Source organism: Mus caroli, unplaced genomic scaffold (genome assembly GCF_978045245.1).
Source record: "Mus caroli unplaced genomic scaffold, Mus_caroli_1 scaffold_13, whole genome shotgun sequence".
NCBI lineage: Eukaryota > Metazoa > Chordata > Mammalia > Rodentia > Muridae > Mus > Mus caroli.
Genome location: NW_028227268.1, coordinates 27,396,473 through 27,413,653, shown reverse-complemented (window position 1 = coordinate 27,413,653; position 17,181 = coordinate 27,396,473). Strand labels below are relative to the sequence as shown.

General features: G+C 49.5%; 2 protein-coding genes across 3 annotated transcripts; one reads left to right on the top strand and one right to left on the bottom strand.

The window, feature by feature from the left end:
• Nucleotides 1-734: 734 nt before the first annotated feature.
• Nucleotides 735-15,319, bottom strand: Sgca (sarcoglycan alpha). Of its 2 annotated transcripts, XM_021177378.3 has the most exons (11): nucleotides 15,139-15,319; nucleotides 12,252-12,327; nucleotides 11,346-11,465; nucleotides 11,103-11,257; nucleotides 10,859-10,931; nucleotides 10,126-10,324; nucleotides 9,555-9,717; nucleotides 8,162-8,370; nucleotides 7,863-7,889; nucleotides 1,132-1,329; nucleotides 735-1,016 (listed from the first exon to the last, which is right to left on the bottom strand). In XM_021177378.3, the coding sequence occupies exons 2-10, from the start codon at nucleotides 12,286-12,288 to the stop codon at nucleotides 1,149-1,151; spliced, it is 1,164 nt and encodes a 387-aa protein (XP_021033037.1). In that variant the 5' UTR covers nucleotides 12,289-12,327; nucleotides 15,139-15,319; the 3' UTR covers nucleotides 735-1,016; nucleotides 1,132-1,148. The 2 variants fall into 2 exon arrangements, with proteins under 2 accessions (XP_021033037.1, XP_085685765.1); XM_085829639.1 differs by having other exon boundaries at nucleotides 735-1,329.
• LOC110305415 (histone H1.9) lies at nucleotides 6,711-7,271 on the top strand. Its single transcript, XM_021177379.2, has one exon. It carries the CDS (start codon nucleotides 6,718-6,720, stop codon nucleotides 7,210-7,212), a length of 495 nt encoding a protein of 164 aa, XP_021033038.2. The 5' UTR covers nucleotides 6,711-6,717; the 3' UTR covers nucleotides 7,213-7,271.
• Nucleotides 15,320-17,181: the final 1,862 nt, after the last annotated feature.

Genomic DNA, 17,181 nt, shown 5'->3' with positions numbered 1-17,181 from the left:
TTTCTGAGTTCAAGGCCAGCCTGGTCTACAGAGTGAGTTCCAGGACAGCCAGGGCAATAGAGAGAAACCCTATCTCAAAAAACAAAACAAAACAAAACAAAACAAAAGTCAGTTCCCTTTCAGGCGTAGTCTCAACGTGTCCTCCCAAGAAAGTGGTATCTTGTGAGACCCATCACAGAGCAGATAGATGGCAGATGGTGAAGCAGAGCTGGTCTGCTCCAGATATAGAAACCTGGGCAAACGATCCCAGGCCCCTGCATAGCCAGCCAAACATCCCAGGAAAACCACACTCTCAACACTTAGCTCAGAGAACATTCTAGAATGGCAGACCTCTGGCCTCTAGGGTAGCTTCCATCTTCCAACAGCTACCTACTCGGATCAACTTCTCCCAAACACCGCACGCAATGGAGGTTCCCTCAGGGAATTGTGTCAGGTGTCAAGCAGATCTCTAGGTAAGAACCTGGATCCTCTACTTCTCAAAGTCCTCAACTGCACAGAAGACAGTGTATGGGCAGACAGGGCTTGCTCTGTGACATTGGGCAAGTCACTTTCTCTCTCCACAGGCTTTAGTTTCTTGTTCTAGAAAGTGTGGCTATGAACCAGTCAAACATCATGACCAGATGCAGTGAATCTGAGAACAGCAAAATAGGGAGAGTCCAAAGGGCAGCTTGGCATCCTCTGGGGATTCTCAGAAGAAGAGAAACAGAGGTGGAGACAGAAGCAATAAGCAGAAACAGCAGGTATTTTTTATTTTGGGGTACTGACTCCAAATGCCCTCAGCCCTCCCTACACCATCCGTCTGCCTTTTTGGAGCCAGAGGTCCAAGTAGGCTAGGAGCTAGAGTCAGATGTAGACATATTCACAGGTCAGCATCTCTGAGTGGTGCAGCTGGAGCTGGAGCTAAAAGGTCATGTAGAGGACAGAGTGGGAGGTTCCAGACTCCTGTCTCCCTTATCCTGACCCTCCAGCCCTGACTGGTTGACAGTTGTGGGGCACAATTCCAGCACTGTGAGCACCTGTGCATGGGGGCAGGCAGGTAGGTGTGATCTCCCATATCCTACCAATTGCCCCCAGCCTTGAGATAAAGGCTCCTTTATTTCTTGGTTGGGGGGTAGCACTGCCTAGACATACCCATCTTGGCAGGACTCTCAGTGCTGGTCCAGGATAAGAGGCATCTGTGCGCTGTCTACTCGGGGAGGTAACCGCTCTCCTGTACGAACATTAAACATGGGCAAGGTGGAAAGAGGCCGGGGCACCTCTCGGCTGGCTGCCATCTGCCGAAGCTCTTCTGTATTCCCATGGATGGAACAGTGGTGAAACATCTGGATGCTGGAGACACAAGCAGAAGACCATCAGCTCTTGGAATTAGCCTCTAGGAGCTATCCTGGCACTGCCTCAAAGCCACCTTGCTGTCTGCCTACCAGGTCTGGTTGCTGGGACACTCAAACACAGGGACCTGCTTGCACCCAGTGATTGAGACAGGGCTCTGCATATGGACAAGCCTTGATTTAAAGCTGTATGTTCTTGGTGTAACCCCTTTCTGCCTCCATTTTTTTCTAGCTATAAAGTGGGGATAATACCCATATTCCACCATGTACTCCCATTGTTATGAAGAGTAAAGAAAATATAGCTGGGTGTTTGGAATAGTGGCCAGCATAGATAACTCACAAGATGCCAAGGCAGGAGCAGATGCCCGGATGGAGTTTATATTTGCAGAAGCTAGTATTAGCTGGGTTTTATAGTCTAGTGTTCTGGTTTGGTTTGTTTAAAACTTAGAGGGCCCAGGCCTCAAGCTCCATATTGACTGAGGATGACCTTGAACTCCTGGTCCTCCTGCTTCCATCTCCCAACCCCTAGCATCAAAGGCATGTGCCACACACTCAGAGTTTACATGATACTGAGAGTCAAATCCAGAGTCTCACACATCCGAGTACCCTCCCAACTAGCTGCACCCCCAGCCGTGGAACGTTTTTATACTCCATGGTCTCCTCAGTTCCTTCTAGCTCTTTCCAGACCTCCTCAGTACCAGTCCCAAGCATCAAGACTAACCCTCCCCTTTCCTCCCATCCTTCTGTTCGGCTGGCCATCTTACCCATTCCTTTGCCTCTTTTGACCTTTCTGGGGTTGCCTTCCCTGTGGCCCATCAAGCTCTGGATCTCATTACGTGGGCTTCTTTAACCTCATCTCTGTTCCTTGGTACCTGACACAGCTGCCCCCACCCCCTCTTGCTTCCCAGTCTCTGTTTCTGACCACAGTTCCTTGAGCTGTCTTCAGCTCCACCCTCAGCAACTTGGAACGCCCTGCTGCTGCAGGGAGTGGCCACACCCACTGGAAGACCCTTGCTGATCTCCAGCTTCAGGTCCAGCTTCAATCCTAAGTGACAGTCCTAGGTCCTTGCTTTCTGTGGTCCCAGAGCAAGCTGCCACGCGTCTGAGTTTGAGGCCAGCTTGGGCTGTACCATGAAGTCAAGTGAGCACAGGAGCAGTGCATCAGGACTTGCCTTGTTTTTTGTTTGTTTGGTTTTGGTTTTGGTTTTGGTTTTGGTTTTTTTAATCACTGGGCTTCGACTCTTACTGCTCTGTGACATTTGGTAAGCTGTTTGGCCTCTCTGGGCTATTATTATAGGAAGCTATGTTTTACTATAGCAAGCCCAGCAGTGAATTTGACTTCCAGGGGAAGTTGTTTTCAACTTTCTCATTCACATGAACCCGCCTTACTTTGGCTTCGAATGGTAACATTTCCCCAAATTCCTGATCTTCAGATCAGAACAGAGACTTTTATTTGTAAACAGTAAGTTTTCTGTTAGGCATGGTGGCATAGGGCAAGGGAGGCTGAGGCAGGAAAAGCTTGTGTTTGAGGCCAGCTTGGGCTATACAATGAAGCCATCTTAAAAATAGTTTTAAAATATATATATAGAATTGAGTTTTCTTATGGAAACTGAAGCTCAAGGCGGACTGAAGAATACCTTCCCCCCCTCCCCCACTTTGTCATTCTGTTACTAATAAGATAGAAGAAGGATCCCTGCCAGAAGTACACGTCTCAGTCAGTGGACACCAGCTGCAGCTAAGAGCCTGAGAGGTTAGAGCACTGAAAGACAGGCAGGCCTCATGGAGAACCGGCTGCACGGCCCTTGGAAGTGGGACTGAGAGCCCACTGGCCAGATAAAGATATGAGGTCACTGGTTGAGGCCAGAGGAGAGTTAAATAAGCTCCTAAATGTGGAATTCGACAAATTGAATTGTCTAAAATATGGTTTTCCATCCTAGATGAGGGGAGCCTATAGGGATGAAGGCCTGAAGTGTATGGATGCTGAGGAGCCAGTGAGGCAGGTGCATCCCACATCCCAGGGGAGGCCTTCATCAACAAGCCCCTCCCATCCCCAACCCCATATAAGTCTCATCACTCTGGGAATGCACAGGTGGAAAGAAATCTCCCAAGAGCGGGGCAGGACACATCAAACCCTGTGGAGCCTTCCCAGGAGCTTTGTGTAAGTACTGACGCATACGGACAGACAGGTATATGGACGAACAGGCAGCCACTGCTGCATACAAATACACACTCACAGGCATAACCAGCAGACAATCTGCCCCAGCACACAGACCCACAGGGCAATGCCACTAGGGCCTGGAGAACTCTGTGACCAGTCTGATCTGATACAGGTGATAGCCAGGCAACAAAATCACGTCTGTGGCCAATTTGAAAAGTGACAGACACTGACCTACATTAAATTAACCGCATGAGGTAGAACAAAATCAACACAAAACTCAGGCCAGTCAAGGCTGATGGGATACGAGGCCGTTCCAAGCAGAAAAAGGGAAGCAGATCTACCTGACATCAGAACTGCAGACTGAAGCAGGAAAGCTAGACGTGGTAAAATACACTGGTCCCAAGAGGAAAATCGCGGTACCAGAGACACAACTCGTCAAACGTGGCCCAGCCCAAAATATAAATTATGTATGTGTACATATACATATATACACACATATATACCCTTGTATGTGTACATATACACATATTCACACATATATACCCTTGTATGTGTACATATACATATATACATACATATATACCCTTGTATGTGTACATATACACACATATATACCCTTGTATGTGTACATATACATATACACACATATATACACTTGTATGTGTACATATACATAGATACACACATATATACCCTTGTATGTGTACATATACATAGATACATATATACCCTTGTATGTGTACATATACACACACATATATACCCTTGTATGTGTACATATACATAGATACACACATATATACCCTTGTATGTGTACATATACATATATACACACATATATACCCTTGTATGTGTATACATATACACACATATATACCCTTGTGAAATACATGCTAAAATTATTGCTGTACATGGGAAAGATCTATAAAGTAAAAAACAAATAGAAGACAATAAAACCTAGCCAGGCTATGGTAACACAACCCTTTAATCCCAGTACTCAGGAGGCAGAGGCAGGCAGATCTCTGCGGATGCGGGGCCAGCCTGGTCTACAGAGCAAGTTCCAGGACAGCCAGCGCTATATAGAAAAGCCCAATCTCAAAACATAAAAACTAAATAAACCCAAACCCATTTCTGTTTCTCCTTTTGGTTTCCATGAGATAGCCTCTCATGGAAGCCAGCATGATGTCCAATGGAGTATAAGGTGGAGATCCTCCTGCCTTCAGCTCTACAGTGCTGGGATTACAGGCATGGACCCCTAGACCCAGTTTAATACAGCATTTTTAACAGTCTTGTGTGAGAGACTGATCAATTTGCATAAACCAAGGATTTGCATTTTTCTAAGGAAAGTATATTTTCTATTAAAAATTATAATTGTTGTGTTTTAAATGTATTGGAAGAATTCAACAGGTAAGCTGCATGCCTAGCAGGCAGGAAGCCCTGGGTTCAACCCCCAGCACCACAGAAGCTGGGTGTGGAGGCACACCTGTAATCTCTAGCACTCAGGACGGAGGACGGAGTAGAGCAGAAGTTATTTTCAGATGTCTATTAAGGCCAGCACCCTACTCAAAAAATAAGTAAATGTCGCCGGGCATGGTGGCACATGCCTTTAATCCCAGCACTTGGAAGGCAGAGACAGATCTGTGTTTGAGGCCAGCATGTTTATATAGTGAATTTATATAGCTATATAGTTTGACCCTGTGTCTGCCAGGCAGTGGTGGCACATGCCTTTAACCCCAGCACTCAGTAGAGGCAAGCGGATCACGGCCTTTGAAGCCAGCCTGGTCTACAGAGTTAGTTCCAGGATAGCCAAGGCTACACAGAGAAACCCTGTCTCAACTCACTCTTAAAAAAAAAAAAAAAAAAGTTGATCTCATCTCAAAATAATAAACACTAAAAGTTAGCATTTTTCCACTCAGAAACACAAAGATGCAATGGGTAGAGACTGTTGGCAATCAAATAGTGGATTTAAAACTGAGGGCTTGGTGCTGGAGAGATGGCTCAGTGGTTAAGAGCACTGACTGCCACCCAAAAAACCCACAAAAACAAAAAGCCAGGCATGGTGGCGCATGCCTTTAATCCCAGCACTCGGGAAGCAGAGGCAAGCAGATTTCTGAGTTCAAAGCCAGCCTGGTCTACAAAGTGAGTTCCAGGACAGCCAGGGATCCACAGAGAAACCGTCTCAAAAAAACAAAAAACAAAAAAAAAAAAAAAACAAAAAAACAAAAAAACAAAAAAACAAGAGCACTGACTGCCCTTCCAGAGGTCTTGAGTTCAATTCCCAGCAACTACATGGTGGTTCACAACCATCTGTAATGGGATCTGATGCCCTCTTCTGGTGTGTCTGAAGACCGTGTACTCACATACAGGAAATAAATGAATGAATGAATAAATAAATAAATAAATAAATAAATCTAATTTAAAAGAATTAACAAGCCGGGCGTGGTGGCGCATGCCTTTAATCCCAGCACTTGGGAGGCAGAGGCAGGTGGATTTCTGAGTTCGAGGCCAGCCTGGTCTACAAAGTGAGTTCCAGGACAGCCAGGGCTACACAGAGAAACCCTGTCTCAGAAAAAAAAAAAAAAAATTAACAGTTTAAAAAAAAAAAAAACCTGAAGGCTTGGGTTAGGGATATAGTTCAGTGGTGAGACACTTGCCTAGTGTGTGGGAAACCCTGGATTCCATACGCAGCACCATTAACTAAGTAAAACTGAGGATTCCAAATGTCCTAGAATTGGTTCAGAAATGTACATATATTCCATATATGTATGGGCATTCCCTATGTGGGCTCAACCAGCTACAGCCTTCCTCTGAAGGGCATCTGACATATCAGATGCCCCTACCCTCTGTTGCCTCAGACCTTCCTAAGAAGGAACAATGAGGCTACTACGACCCCCTACAGGATTCTGCCTACCTCACAATGGCCCCCTTGAGGTCACTGCAGAGATAACTTCACCAGTCTCTGAGCCCACAGCACAAATCTGCTGAGGCCAATCGTGGGTGATGATCCTCAGTCCTCTCTCTGGCCGAGGTGTGGCCCAGACCCCCCTAGAGAGGCGCCTCTGAGGGAAGCAGAAGCCAGAACACAGCCCACTCACTACCGAGAGGAACCGGGTGGACTTTGCCAGCTGCCATCCTGGAGTTTCTAGCACCTGGAGTTTCTACAGCAGTCTTGGGAAGAGAATCAGAGAGCTGTGCCGCTGGTGTCACCATATGCAGCCTCAAATGGCTCATATGAGAGACCAAGATGCCAGCACACTATGGGTCCCAAGCCAGAGTGAGAGTCAAACTGAGTCCGACATCAGCACCCAAAGCCTGCGGAAGCCCACCATGTCGTATGTGATCCTGAAGACTTTGGCTGACAAGCGGGTACATAATTGTGTGTCCCTTGCTGCCTTGAAGAAAGCTGTGTCTATCACAGGGTACAATATGACCCATAACACCTGGCGCTTCAAGCGTGTGCTCCAGAATCTACTCGATAAAGGCATGATCATGCATGTGAGCTGCTGCAAGGGTGCCTCCGGCTCTCTCTGCCTGTGCAAGGAGCAGGCCCTCAAGTCCAAGCACAGGGCCAAGAGATGCCAGGACAGACAGAAGAGCCAGAAGCCTCCGAAGCCTAGGCAGCGTGAGTCTGAACCATGCCAATTGCTACTAAACTCCAAAAAGAGGAATGACCAGCTTTTCAAAGGAGTTCGTAGGGTGGCCAAAGGCAACCGCCATTGCCATTAATAAGGCAGGTCAGGCGGGGTGCCAGGCTTGCCACCAAGTGGGAATAAAACGCAACTTGTTTCACAATTGCCTTCAATCTTTGGAGTTCTGGAGGTTGGAAAATGAGGCCAGGAGCTGAGGGGCACAGGACTGGGGGCAATGGAGAAGTCAAGGGTAGGAGGAATCTGAAACAGAATAAAATGGGCTAGGAAAAATATGGTAGGATTCAAAGCATCCGTTGCTATCAGCTTGGCCAGCCACATCCTCTCTACATGGAGAACCTAGAAGGAAGCTAGGTGTCTGGCTCTCTCACAGTAGGGAGGGGGGATGAAGGGAGGGAGAAGAGGAAGCAAGAGAAAGAAAAGAGGCAGGAGGAAGGAAAGGAAAGAGAAAGAGGGCAGAAGGGGAGGAGAAAAGGAAAAGAAGTCACACTGGGAGCCCTTAGTTGCCTCTCAGGCCCTTTCCTCTGGACAGAGGCAGGTCCTCTTTCCCTATGCCACCATAGCCTTGCCTATCATCAGAACACAAGAGGACAAGGTCAACACATGGGCTTAGCCCCCAGCTGACGTGGGGCCAAGGCTCAGAAGTCTTTGCTGCTCATAGAGACTAAAAGGTTCTTCAACAATCCAGAGGGCTCCCTTCCCCAGCCCCCCCAACTTTGCTTTACTCACTCAGAGGTGGCCATGTCTCTCTTCAGCCTGTGGGGAAAAATAGAGGTTGGGGAGAGAGGTCAGTACCAATCTGGCTTTGCTCTGTGATGTCCCAAGAGCTCCCAAGGTAGGAATTGCATGTGCTTATAGTCAGAATCCCCTACTAGTTCTAAGACAGACAAGAGTGAATCCCCAGCTACCTAGAAAGGGAGCCTCATACTCCTCTTACAGTTGAGAATCCCAGTCCCTGAGAAGTACGGCTTCCCTAGTCCCAGAGTGACCCTTTAGATGCATCAATGTGCCCTGTCCAGCACACTCACCGTCCTTCACGCCGAAAGCACATGATGTAAGCCAGCAACAGGGTAAGCAGCAGAGCCACCAACAAAGGCACCAAGAGGGTCACCAAGGCATCTGTCAGGAAGTCTCGGCCTGTGGCTTCAGTGGGTGGGCAGAAGAACGGGTCGTGCTCCAAGATCCCATCGCCTGGAGTAGGGACCTCATCCAGGGGCTCGGGTACTGACTTGTCTACCTGCATAGAGTTCAGGGCTGACCCAGGTATAACTCAATGGACACAGAGATCCTCCCCCTAGGGAGACACGCCAAAGGGTCTGCAGCCACCAACCTATAAACCCCATATAACCACAGACCTTTTTCCTACCCATCTCCTCTAGCCCATGTGATTACAGAACAAACATTGGATGAGAGGTCAAGAGAAGCCAGTTCCAGAAGAGGCAGGCATGTCCAATGGTTAGTACTGGTGCTAGGTTTGGGCTGCCTGAGTCTGAACTCTGACATAGGCTAGTAGTGATTCACTGAGGTCTCCTCAGCTGTGAATTCAGAGCGATAATAGCCTGCCTATTCTGGAGTGAATCATACTGGTGAAACATGTTGCGGATATGGTGCCCAGCTTTCAGAAGGTTGTCCCTGATGGAGTTTCTCTTTGCTGGTTCCCAGGAGCAGGGCACACCAGCAGTTTCCAGCCTGGACTTAGAAATCTCTAGGGTCCCTTGAAACCTCACCAAGAGCCACAGTGAGCTTCTAATGGCTTGTTCGGTGGCACTTCCGCAGGAAGCAGACAGAGGCACCACCCAGATGCATGCTCTTGCTTAGGAATTCCTGGTAGTTTTAGCTGAGCAGTTCTAGGACTCCAAGTTGGAGAGTCCAGATGTAGGCTTTGTCGCCCTCTTGTGGTAGAAGATGGAATGTGTGTGTGTGTGTGTGTGTGTGTGTGTGTGTGTGTGTGTGTGTGTGTGTGTGTGTGGTGTGTGTGTGTGTGGTGTGTGTGTGTGTGTGTGTGTGTGGTTGTGTGTGTGGTGTGTGTGTGTGTGTGTGTGGTGTGTGTGTGTGTGTGTGTGTGTGTGGTGTGTGTGTGTGTGTATGTGTGTGTGTGGTGTGTGTGTGGTGTGTGTGTGTGTGTGTGTGTGTGTGTGGTGTGTGTGTGTGTGTGTGTGTGTGTGAGTGGTGTGTGTGTGTGTGTGTGTGGTGTGTGTGTGTGTGTGTGTGTGTGTGGTGTGTGTGTGTGTGTGTGAGTGGTGTGTGTGTGTGTGTGTGGTGTGTGTGTGTGTGTCCAGGACAGAGACAACAGGCTGATGGTGAGACTCAAACTCTGACATTATCAGAGAAAAAAGGCTGGGCTAGAGAAATCATAGCTGGAGCAGACTTGGTGAAGACTGTACCCCAAACCCAGACGCTAGAGCCAGGATCCCTCCTCACCAGAGACACATTGCACCAGTCAACGCGGAAGTGGGGTGCCAAGGTGTCGTAGCAGGACAGTAGTGGAGGCTGTCCCTGGGCACAACGGGCATAGCTGTCGGGCGACGCCACCATCTTCAGGCAGGTGGAGAAGGGTGTGGCAGAGCCCACCTTAATGTATACCCTGGAGCAGATAGGAGCTGCTGTCAGCATAGTAGAAGTGGGGGTCGGTTACCACTCCCCGTTGAGCAGGGGTAGGGGTGTCCTGGGGGGATAGGCTAAGTGGCCCATGGGAGGCATCAGAGTCTGATGGGAGAGGTCACAGTCCTCAAAACCTGAGGTGAAGGCAGAGCATCTCATTCTTTATGCACCCTAGAAATCTTTTAACAGGTTTTCACGGGGCATCTGTAAGTACAGAGTTCAGGCCAGATGAGGGTTTGGGCCCAGGAAGGATAAGGAGACAGAAGGGAGTGTGCAGTTGTGTGCAGTGAAGAGATGAGCGTGATGAAGGTGTGTCACGGCAGCACTAGGGAAAGCCAGGAGGTGGCTATAGCCACTCAGCCAGGAACCCTTTCCCGGGTTGCCCCCTCACCCTTCCTTCCGTCCCTCAATAGGAAGAGGGACTCGGCCTCCCCGGTCCAAGGCGGAAGTGATGTTGAGCAGCTGAAGTTCTCCTGGCTCCCACAGTCCCGCCAAGGCGGTGAGGAAGCGGTTGGCAGGCGTGGAGGGCAACACCTCCTCCACATCATGGCTGCGCACCAGGAACTCAGCTTGGTATGGCAACCGGGGACCTGGGGAGGCCAAGTGGGTGTTCAGTTGCACCCCACCCTGTGTTTGGCTCTCCGGGTGCTTTCTAAACTCCTCCAAGCATCCCCGGAGTCCCCACACCACCTCTACCCCAACAGCCTCTATACAACACAGGCCCCGAGTTCTCTCCCCCAACACTGTAGCCCATGACTGCCGAGTGCCCTGCAGCTGGTGGGCAGCTCGGTTGGTTAGTTACACGGCCCTCATTCCAGAGCTCCTTCCCTAAAGCTACCAACACCATCTCTGCCCTCATGTCCCCTCTCCAGGACGTTGACTCCCCGTTATTCCCAACACTCTCTTTCCCAGGGGACAGTCTTCAAGATTGGCACCAGTAGCCGGGTGGTAGTGGCTCATGCCTTTAATCCTAGAAATTCAGGAGGTAGAGGCAGGCAGATCTCTATAAGTTCAAGGCCACCCTGTTCTAAAGAATGAGTTCCACAATAGCCTGAGCTACTCGGAGAAACCCTGTCTCAAATACAAAAAGATTGTCACCGGTAGAGGAGTGGAATAGGAGATACCTTCGGGGTCCCCAATCAGCAGCAGCAGCCTCTGTCTAGTGGTGTCAAAACTGTCTCGATTGTAGGCTGTGACCTGGGGGAATAAAAAGTCTGAGGAAGGGCTCTGCGGGAAGCTGACAAGGTACACTTGGGCTGTATGCAAATTATATGCAAATAAGCACACTAAACGGTCAATCCCACTGGCAGGGTTACCCTTAGGCCCCAGTGACCACCCCCAAGGGCCTTGATGCCTCTATGCTGGCACCTCGATGACTTGGGACCCACGATCTTCTGGAGTGGGGGAGCCGTAGAGGAAGCCAGGGTTATAGGGACTGCGCTGTGTGTAGTGCAGCCACCTGGGCAGGTCCGGATGTCCCTGGAGGTGCGCGTGGTAGGTGAGTCGGACAGTGGGTGGCACCGCTGATGGGAGAAATGAGGGAATTGGAGAGCGGAGACAGACCAAGAGAGCTGCCTTGGCACACTCCAGTCCATCTGGTCCCCCTCTTACCAACGTGTTCTGGAAGGCGCAGGAAGGTGGCATGTTCCAAAGGATGCACAAACACACGGCCCACAAGTGGGTGTAAAGTTGTCTGCTGGGCCTTGGTGTCCCTCAGTCCTGCCAGGAGACCTACAGGGACCCCCATAAGTCCCAAACACACAGACAGCTTCAGTCCTGGGCAAAGGTGAGCTCCCTTCCCCACAGTGTCCCTGAAGCTCTGAGAGCCTAGGGGCCCTGGACATGGTGGGGTATAGATCCTACTCTGCTGTGTAGTTTAGAGGGTGACAGGACCCAGACTTTTGTTGTCTTTGAATTCGTGGAAGGGACCTCCAGCCAACTTTTCACTCCATATTTGAGGCTCACATGGAGGGGACTGGTGTTAGGTTGAGAAAGAGGGGTGCTATGTACGCTCAGGTGACTTTGAAAAGAGCACCATGCCAACTGTCCGGGAGGCTGGAGGAAGAGAGGACCCCCAGAAAAGGGGTAGCTATTCCGAGGTCCCCAGTTCCCAGAGAAGAACACAGAACAGAGTCTGAGCTTTAGGCCAATAGGAGCCCAGCAAAACGGACTTGCCCAGGCTCCCTCCGCCTTCCCTCTTAATGCCAAATTTAGCCTGCTCTGCCAGAATTAGAGTTCCAGCCAGCTCATTAAAGGGCCCACGACCCTCTTGGCTTGTCCTATCATGCCCACTCAGGACCCTAGGACACCTCTGCTCTCAGAGCTCCCAGTACCCGCCCTCCAGAACCCAGCTCCCAGCCCTGGGTCACCTGAGGGTTTATCATGAGCCCCCCAAAACTCTCTAGGTCTTACTTCACTCACCCCAAACCCTTCTTTTGAGGACCCCCCTACTCTTCTCATAACCCCTAAATTCCACCTCTAGTTCTGTCCCTTCCCCAAAGAAGATCCCCCACTTGCCTGCCAGGAGAGGTATCCAAGTTACTGCTGCTGCCATAGTTGCCCAGGCCTAGCCAGTGAGTGACAGGGACAGGGGCTGGAGGAGCAGAGGGAGGGGGAGGGAGGGAGAGGAGGTGTGGCAGACCAGCTGGGGCCAGCCTTGCCCAGAGTGCCGCCTCTTTCCATTCCCAGAGTGAGCACTGACTCTGGGGTGGACACTGTCCTCACGTATGGCGTCCTCTGGTTGTCCCTGGTGACCACAATGGGTTTTATCTGGCGTCTGTGTTTTTTTTTTAATATTATATATTTGACGTATTATTTTGCACTTCTCTTGTTCCTTTGGTTTTATTATTTTGTCTGTTTGCCTGCTTTGACTGCATAGATGTCTGTGCACCACCTTAACGCAGTGCCCCCAGAAAGCTAGAAGAGGGAATCTGACATCCAATCCCCTGGAGCTGTAGTTACAGACAGGCAGTTGTGAGCGGCCGTATCAGGACTGGAACTCTGGGCCTCTGGAGGAGCAACCAGGACTCTTAAACCACTGAGTCATTGTTCCACGCCCTTTTGGTTTTACAAAACGCTCTCATGTAGTCCAGGCTGGCCTCAAACATGCTATGTTGTGAAGGTGATCTTGAACCCCCTATCCGCTTGCCTCATCTCCTGAGTGCTGGGATGACGGGTGTATGCTCCCATGCTCCATTTTATGCAATGCTGGGAACTGAACCCAGGACTCTGTGTGTTAGCCAAGTACTCCATAACTGGGCCCCATTCACAGCCTTGGGATTCTGTTGTTGTTTGGCTTTGGTTTTTTGTCTTGCTCTGTTTGTTTTATTTTTGAAACAGGGTCACACTGGGTATCTGATGGTCCCTGGATACAGGAGAATTATCCCAGCCAGCTCATTAAAGGGCCCACGACCCTCTCAGCTTGTTCTGTTACGCCCACCGGGGACCCCAGGACACCTCTACCCTCAGAACCCCCAGTACCACCAGCCTCCACTCCAGTTTTGTTTTTTGTTTTTCTTTTTACCCAAAATGTATGTGTTTGTACATTTGAATGTTTTCTTTGCATTTTTGTCTGCACACAAGAGGAAGGTATTGGATCACACAAGTTTGCAGTGATTGACTGGTTTAGCCTCCATGTGGTGCTGGGGACAGAACCCAGGACTTCAGGAAAAGCAACCCGTACTCCTAACCCCTGGACCATCTCTCCAGTCCCTCAGCGTGTGTTTTCAAAGCCACCAAGCTGGCGACTTGGGCCCTCTCTTAAGGCTTTAAGGTTTATTTTTATTTTCTGTGTACAAGTGGTGGCCTACCTGTGTGTTTATGTATGCCTTGCTTATCTGGAGCCCACAAAGATCAGAAGAGGGGAATCCTCTGGAATTGGAGTATCAGGCGGTTGTGAGCCACCCTGTGGGTGCTGGGAACTAAACCCAGATCCTTTGCAAGAGCAGCGAGTGCTCTTCGCCACTGAGCCATCTCTAACACCCCTCCCCCACCCATCCCCAGCTCAGTTGTTAAAACCTCAACAACGGGAATTATTCTTGAGCTCCCATCTCATCCCCAGTCGATGGCTTTCTGGCCCTTCCTTTATTTATTTATTTATTTATTTATTTATTTATTTTTGGTTTTTCGAGACAGGGTTTCTCTGTGTAGCCCTGGCTGTCCTGGAACTCACTTTGTAGACCAGGCTGGCCTCGAACTCAGAAATCCACCTGCCTCTGCCTCCCGAGTGCTGGGATTAAAGGCGTGCGCCACCACGCCCGGCTCCTTCCTCTATTTTTGTGGCCATTTTGAACGGCACCTCCCCACCCACCCACACACCAACATCCCTAGACTCTGGCCTAGCTTAATGTGTCCTCTTAGTTTCCTGGCCTCCATCCAAGCTGCTCTCTCTGCCTGGTGTTCCCTCCTGCCTTGTCCCTTGGGCAGACTTTGAGCAGGTCATATGTGTCCCCTCCTCTCTGAAGCCTTTTCTCCTGTACCTCCTCTTCCTAGGCTGGCTGGGTACTAGTGATTTACCCCTCCCTCATCCCTGTGCCAGCCCAGCCTTAGAACATCATGGTGTGGGAACAGGTGTTCTGGGCCACTCACCTGACCTGGGGTCTAACAACTAGTAAGTGTAGAGGCTGGCTGACAACTGCCTTAACAGCAAGCAGAAATATCTGTTACCCAGCCTGAGCCGCAGACCAACATCTCCCATGTGAAGGTCTGGCTGGAGACAACCCAGACAGTATCGGCCAAATGGGGACAGGTAAGCAGAGAGGCTCTCTCCAGCTCACATAGCTGGGGATAATCCCATAAGGTTGGAGTTCCAGCTTGACAGTTCCTGCAGACCTGGCCTTAAGTAACTAGCCCTCTCCAGGCCTCTGCTTCCACAATTATAAGCTGCACGATTTGTGCTGGCCTCTGCAGAGGACACACGGAAATACTGAAAGCAGCACGTGTTCAGCCACCTATATCATACAGAGATGAGAAAATCCTGCCTGACTGGGGCTTTGTGTGATGGTGAGAAGGACCTGTCTGTCTCTGTGCCAAAAGGCTCACAAGCATTTCTGTGCTCTGACCCATGTCATACCCACAGCAGTACCATGAGACAGACATCCCCATAGCCCATGTTTTACAGCTGATGTCGCTGAGGCCTGGCAGTTTCTAACTTCCTCCAAAGCCATACTGATGCCCCCTGAATGTTCAGAAAGTTCACAGCCCCGGGTCCAGCTCTTCCATGATGCCTTTGATGGTGGACACCTCTGGCCCTTCATTCCTGCATCTACCCTTTTCTTGCAGGGTCTAACACTGAGAACAGGGAACAGAACACTCTGCCCTTGAACCCTGAGGAAGAAACAGTGCCTCACCATTGCTGGTCTTGCCACAGTCTTTGCAGGCCTGACCTCACATTAGGGCTCCTTACCTCCCCACACCTTGAATGTCCAAGCAAAGATGTCTCAGTTCAGGTTTCCATTCAGGTGACGACTGGGCAAGTTACTTTGTCCTTGTCCCTTTGCCTTCGTGCTTCCCACCTGACCACCCTGGGTGTCCCCTGAGAGTCACAGAATCTCCAGAGTCAGCCTCCACTCAGGCTCACACACAGGCATTTGTGCCCGGATCACCTTGATATCTCCTGCCTAGTCTGAGATGGAGGAGCGAGGAAGGGGGTTTAAAGGCAGAGCAAGAGTAGAAGACACTTGCAAGGGTACAGAGTTAGCAGATGTCCCTGCCCTGCCCCTGAGCCTCCCGTGTGACACCTTCCCCTGTTGCCTTCCTGCTATTTTTGGTACCCTTAGATCACACTCTTGGCTGCGTTAAGGCAAAGTGTGCCCCAATGTTACCTACTCACAAAAACAAAAGGTCCACAAAGGCCGGCCGGCCTCAATGGAAAAGCTATAACCATATTTCTCTTCTGATCTTTCCCAAGAGCACCCCCATTCAGGAGAGCCAGAGACCATGCTAGACCAGAGCTAGGTGTGGTGTTGTACTTTAGTCCCAACACAAAGGAGGCAAAGGCAGGCAGATCTCTGCAAGTTCAAGGCCAGCCAGAGCTGTATACTGAGACCCTGTTTCAAAAGGGAGGGTGGAGAGATGCCTCAGAAGTTGGGAGCCCTTGCTGTCCTTCCAAAGGATCTGAGGTCAGTTCCCAGCACACACAGGCAGCTCACAATCACCTGTAACTCCAGCTCTGGGGAATCCTGCTAAGTGTGGCATACACTCACACCTATATATACACTAAATGAAAGAAAAAAATGTTTTAACATGCGCAGAATAATAAATGAGCCTTATAAATCTATTACCCGGCTTCAACAATTATCAGCTCCTGGCCAATCTCTTCCTCCCTCTCTTTTTCCAGATTCTGTCTCCCATTTAATTTCATCTGTCAGTCTCTCAGTGCATATCTTTTAAAGAGAAGGACTCTTTCTCTTTACACATAATCGTGAGGGATTATCAATTATCAAGCTTCTAGTGTTTGATTTCCAGTCTCTTGTAAAGTCCGTCTTTCTTCATTCTGTGAGACACTGGGTCTTATGACACTCACGTTAACCTCAAACTCTTGGGTTTAAGGGATTCTTCTGCCTCAGCTTCCCAAATCCCTGGGACTGTGGGCTCACGCCTTGGTATTTGCCTTTTGCTTCCTTTTTTCTCTTTGAGATGTGTCTAACTACGTAGCTCTTGCTGGTCTGATACTCAGGGTCCTCTTGCCTCAGTCTCAGTAATGGGATTACTACAGGTGGTATACCACAACCCCACATGTTTCATAGGTGTGGGGTGTGTGTGTGTGTGTGTGTGTGTGTGTGTTTTAGCCATGTATTTGTTTGAATCAGCATCCAAATAGTGGAGACACTGTAACTGGTTGGTAGATATAAATATCTATATTTTTATAGGCTTTACGTGGTCTCTGCCTCTTTTCCTCCCTGGCAACCCTCCATTCTCTTCTTCCTCCCCTCCTTTCTCTTTCCCTCTCTCCTGTGAAGGAGGCAGATCAGTCCTTCAATTGGTCACACTCTGGATTTGCTGACAGCATCTCTCCAGTGTTCTGCCATGTCCTTGTCACCCTTGCACCCTCCTCGAATGGAATTCTCTGGGCACTGCTATCTTCTGTAGAGTATGGTTGGATCTAGAGATTGGGGCATATTTAGGTTTTTTCTTCTGCAAGCCCACTTTACAGTTGGGGATAGGCTCTTTATCTGGAGGCACAGTGTGTACAGTCAGTCTTTACAGCTTTTGCTGTTCTGCCTTGCAAAATGGTGATACTCCAATTCTGCCACTCTCTCAGCAGTTGGAATACAGCCAGACAGAAAAATTGCCCTCATAATTTGCTTTCCAGGTGGCACAGTTCATAGAGGAAAGGGTGTAAATGCTCGATTCTTTCCATATCTAAATACACCGGTTTCAAAATAATGGGTTGATTTCCCAGCATCCTCCAAACTGTGACCAATTAGCATCTTTGGCTTTGTTAGTA

Bases quoted from the DNA above. Each gene is read 5' to 3' on its own strand.
- Sgca (XM_085829639.1), bottom strand. From the start codon at position 12,288: ATGGCAGCAGCAGTAACTTGGATACCTCTCCTGGCAG. The intron at 8,371-9,554 runs GTGAGGAGGGAT...AACTCTATGCAG, and splicing joins ACTGGTGCAATGTGTCTCTG to GTAGACAAGTCAGTACCCGA. The intron at 7,890-8,161 runs GTGAGTGTGCTG...TTTTCCCCACAG, and splicing joins TGCTTTCGGCGTGAAGGACG to GCTGAAGAGAGACATGGCCA.
- LOC110305415 (XM_021177379.2), top strand. From the start codon at position 6,718: ATGAGAGACCAAGATGCCAGCACACTATGGGTCCCAAGCCAGAGTGAG.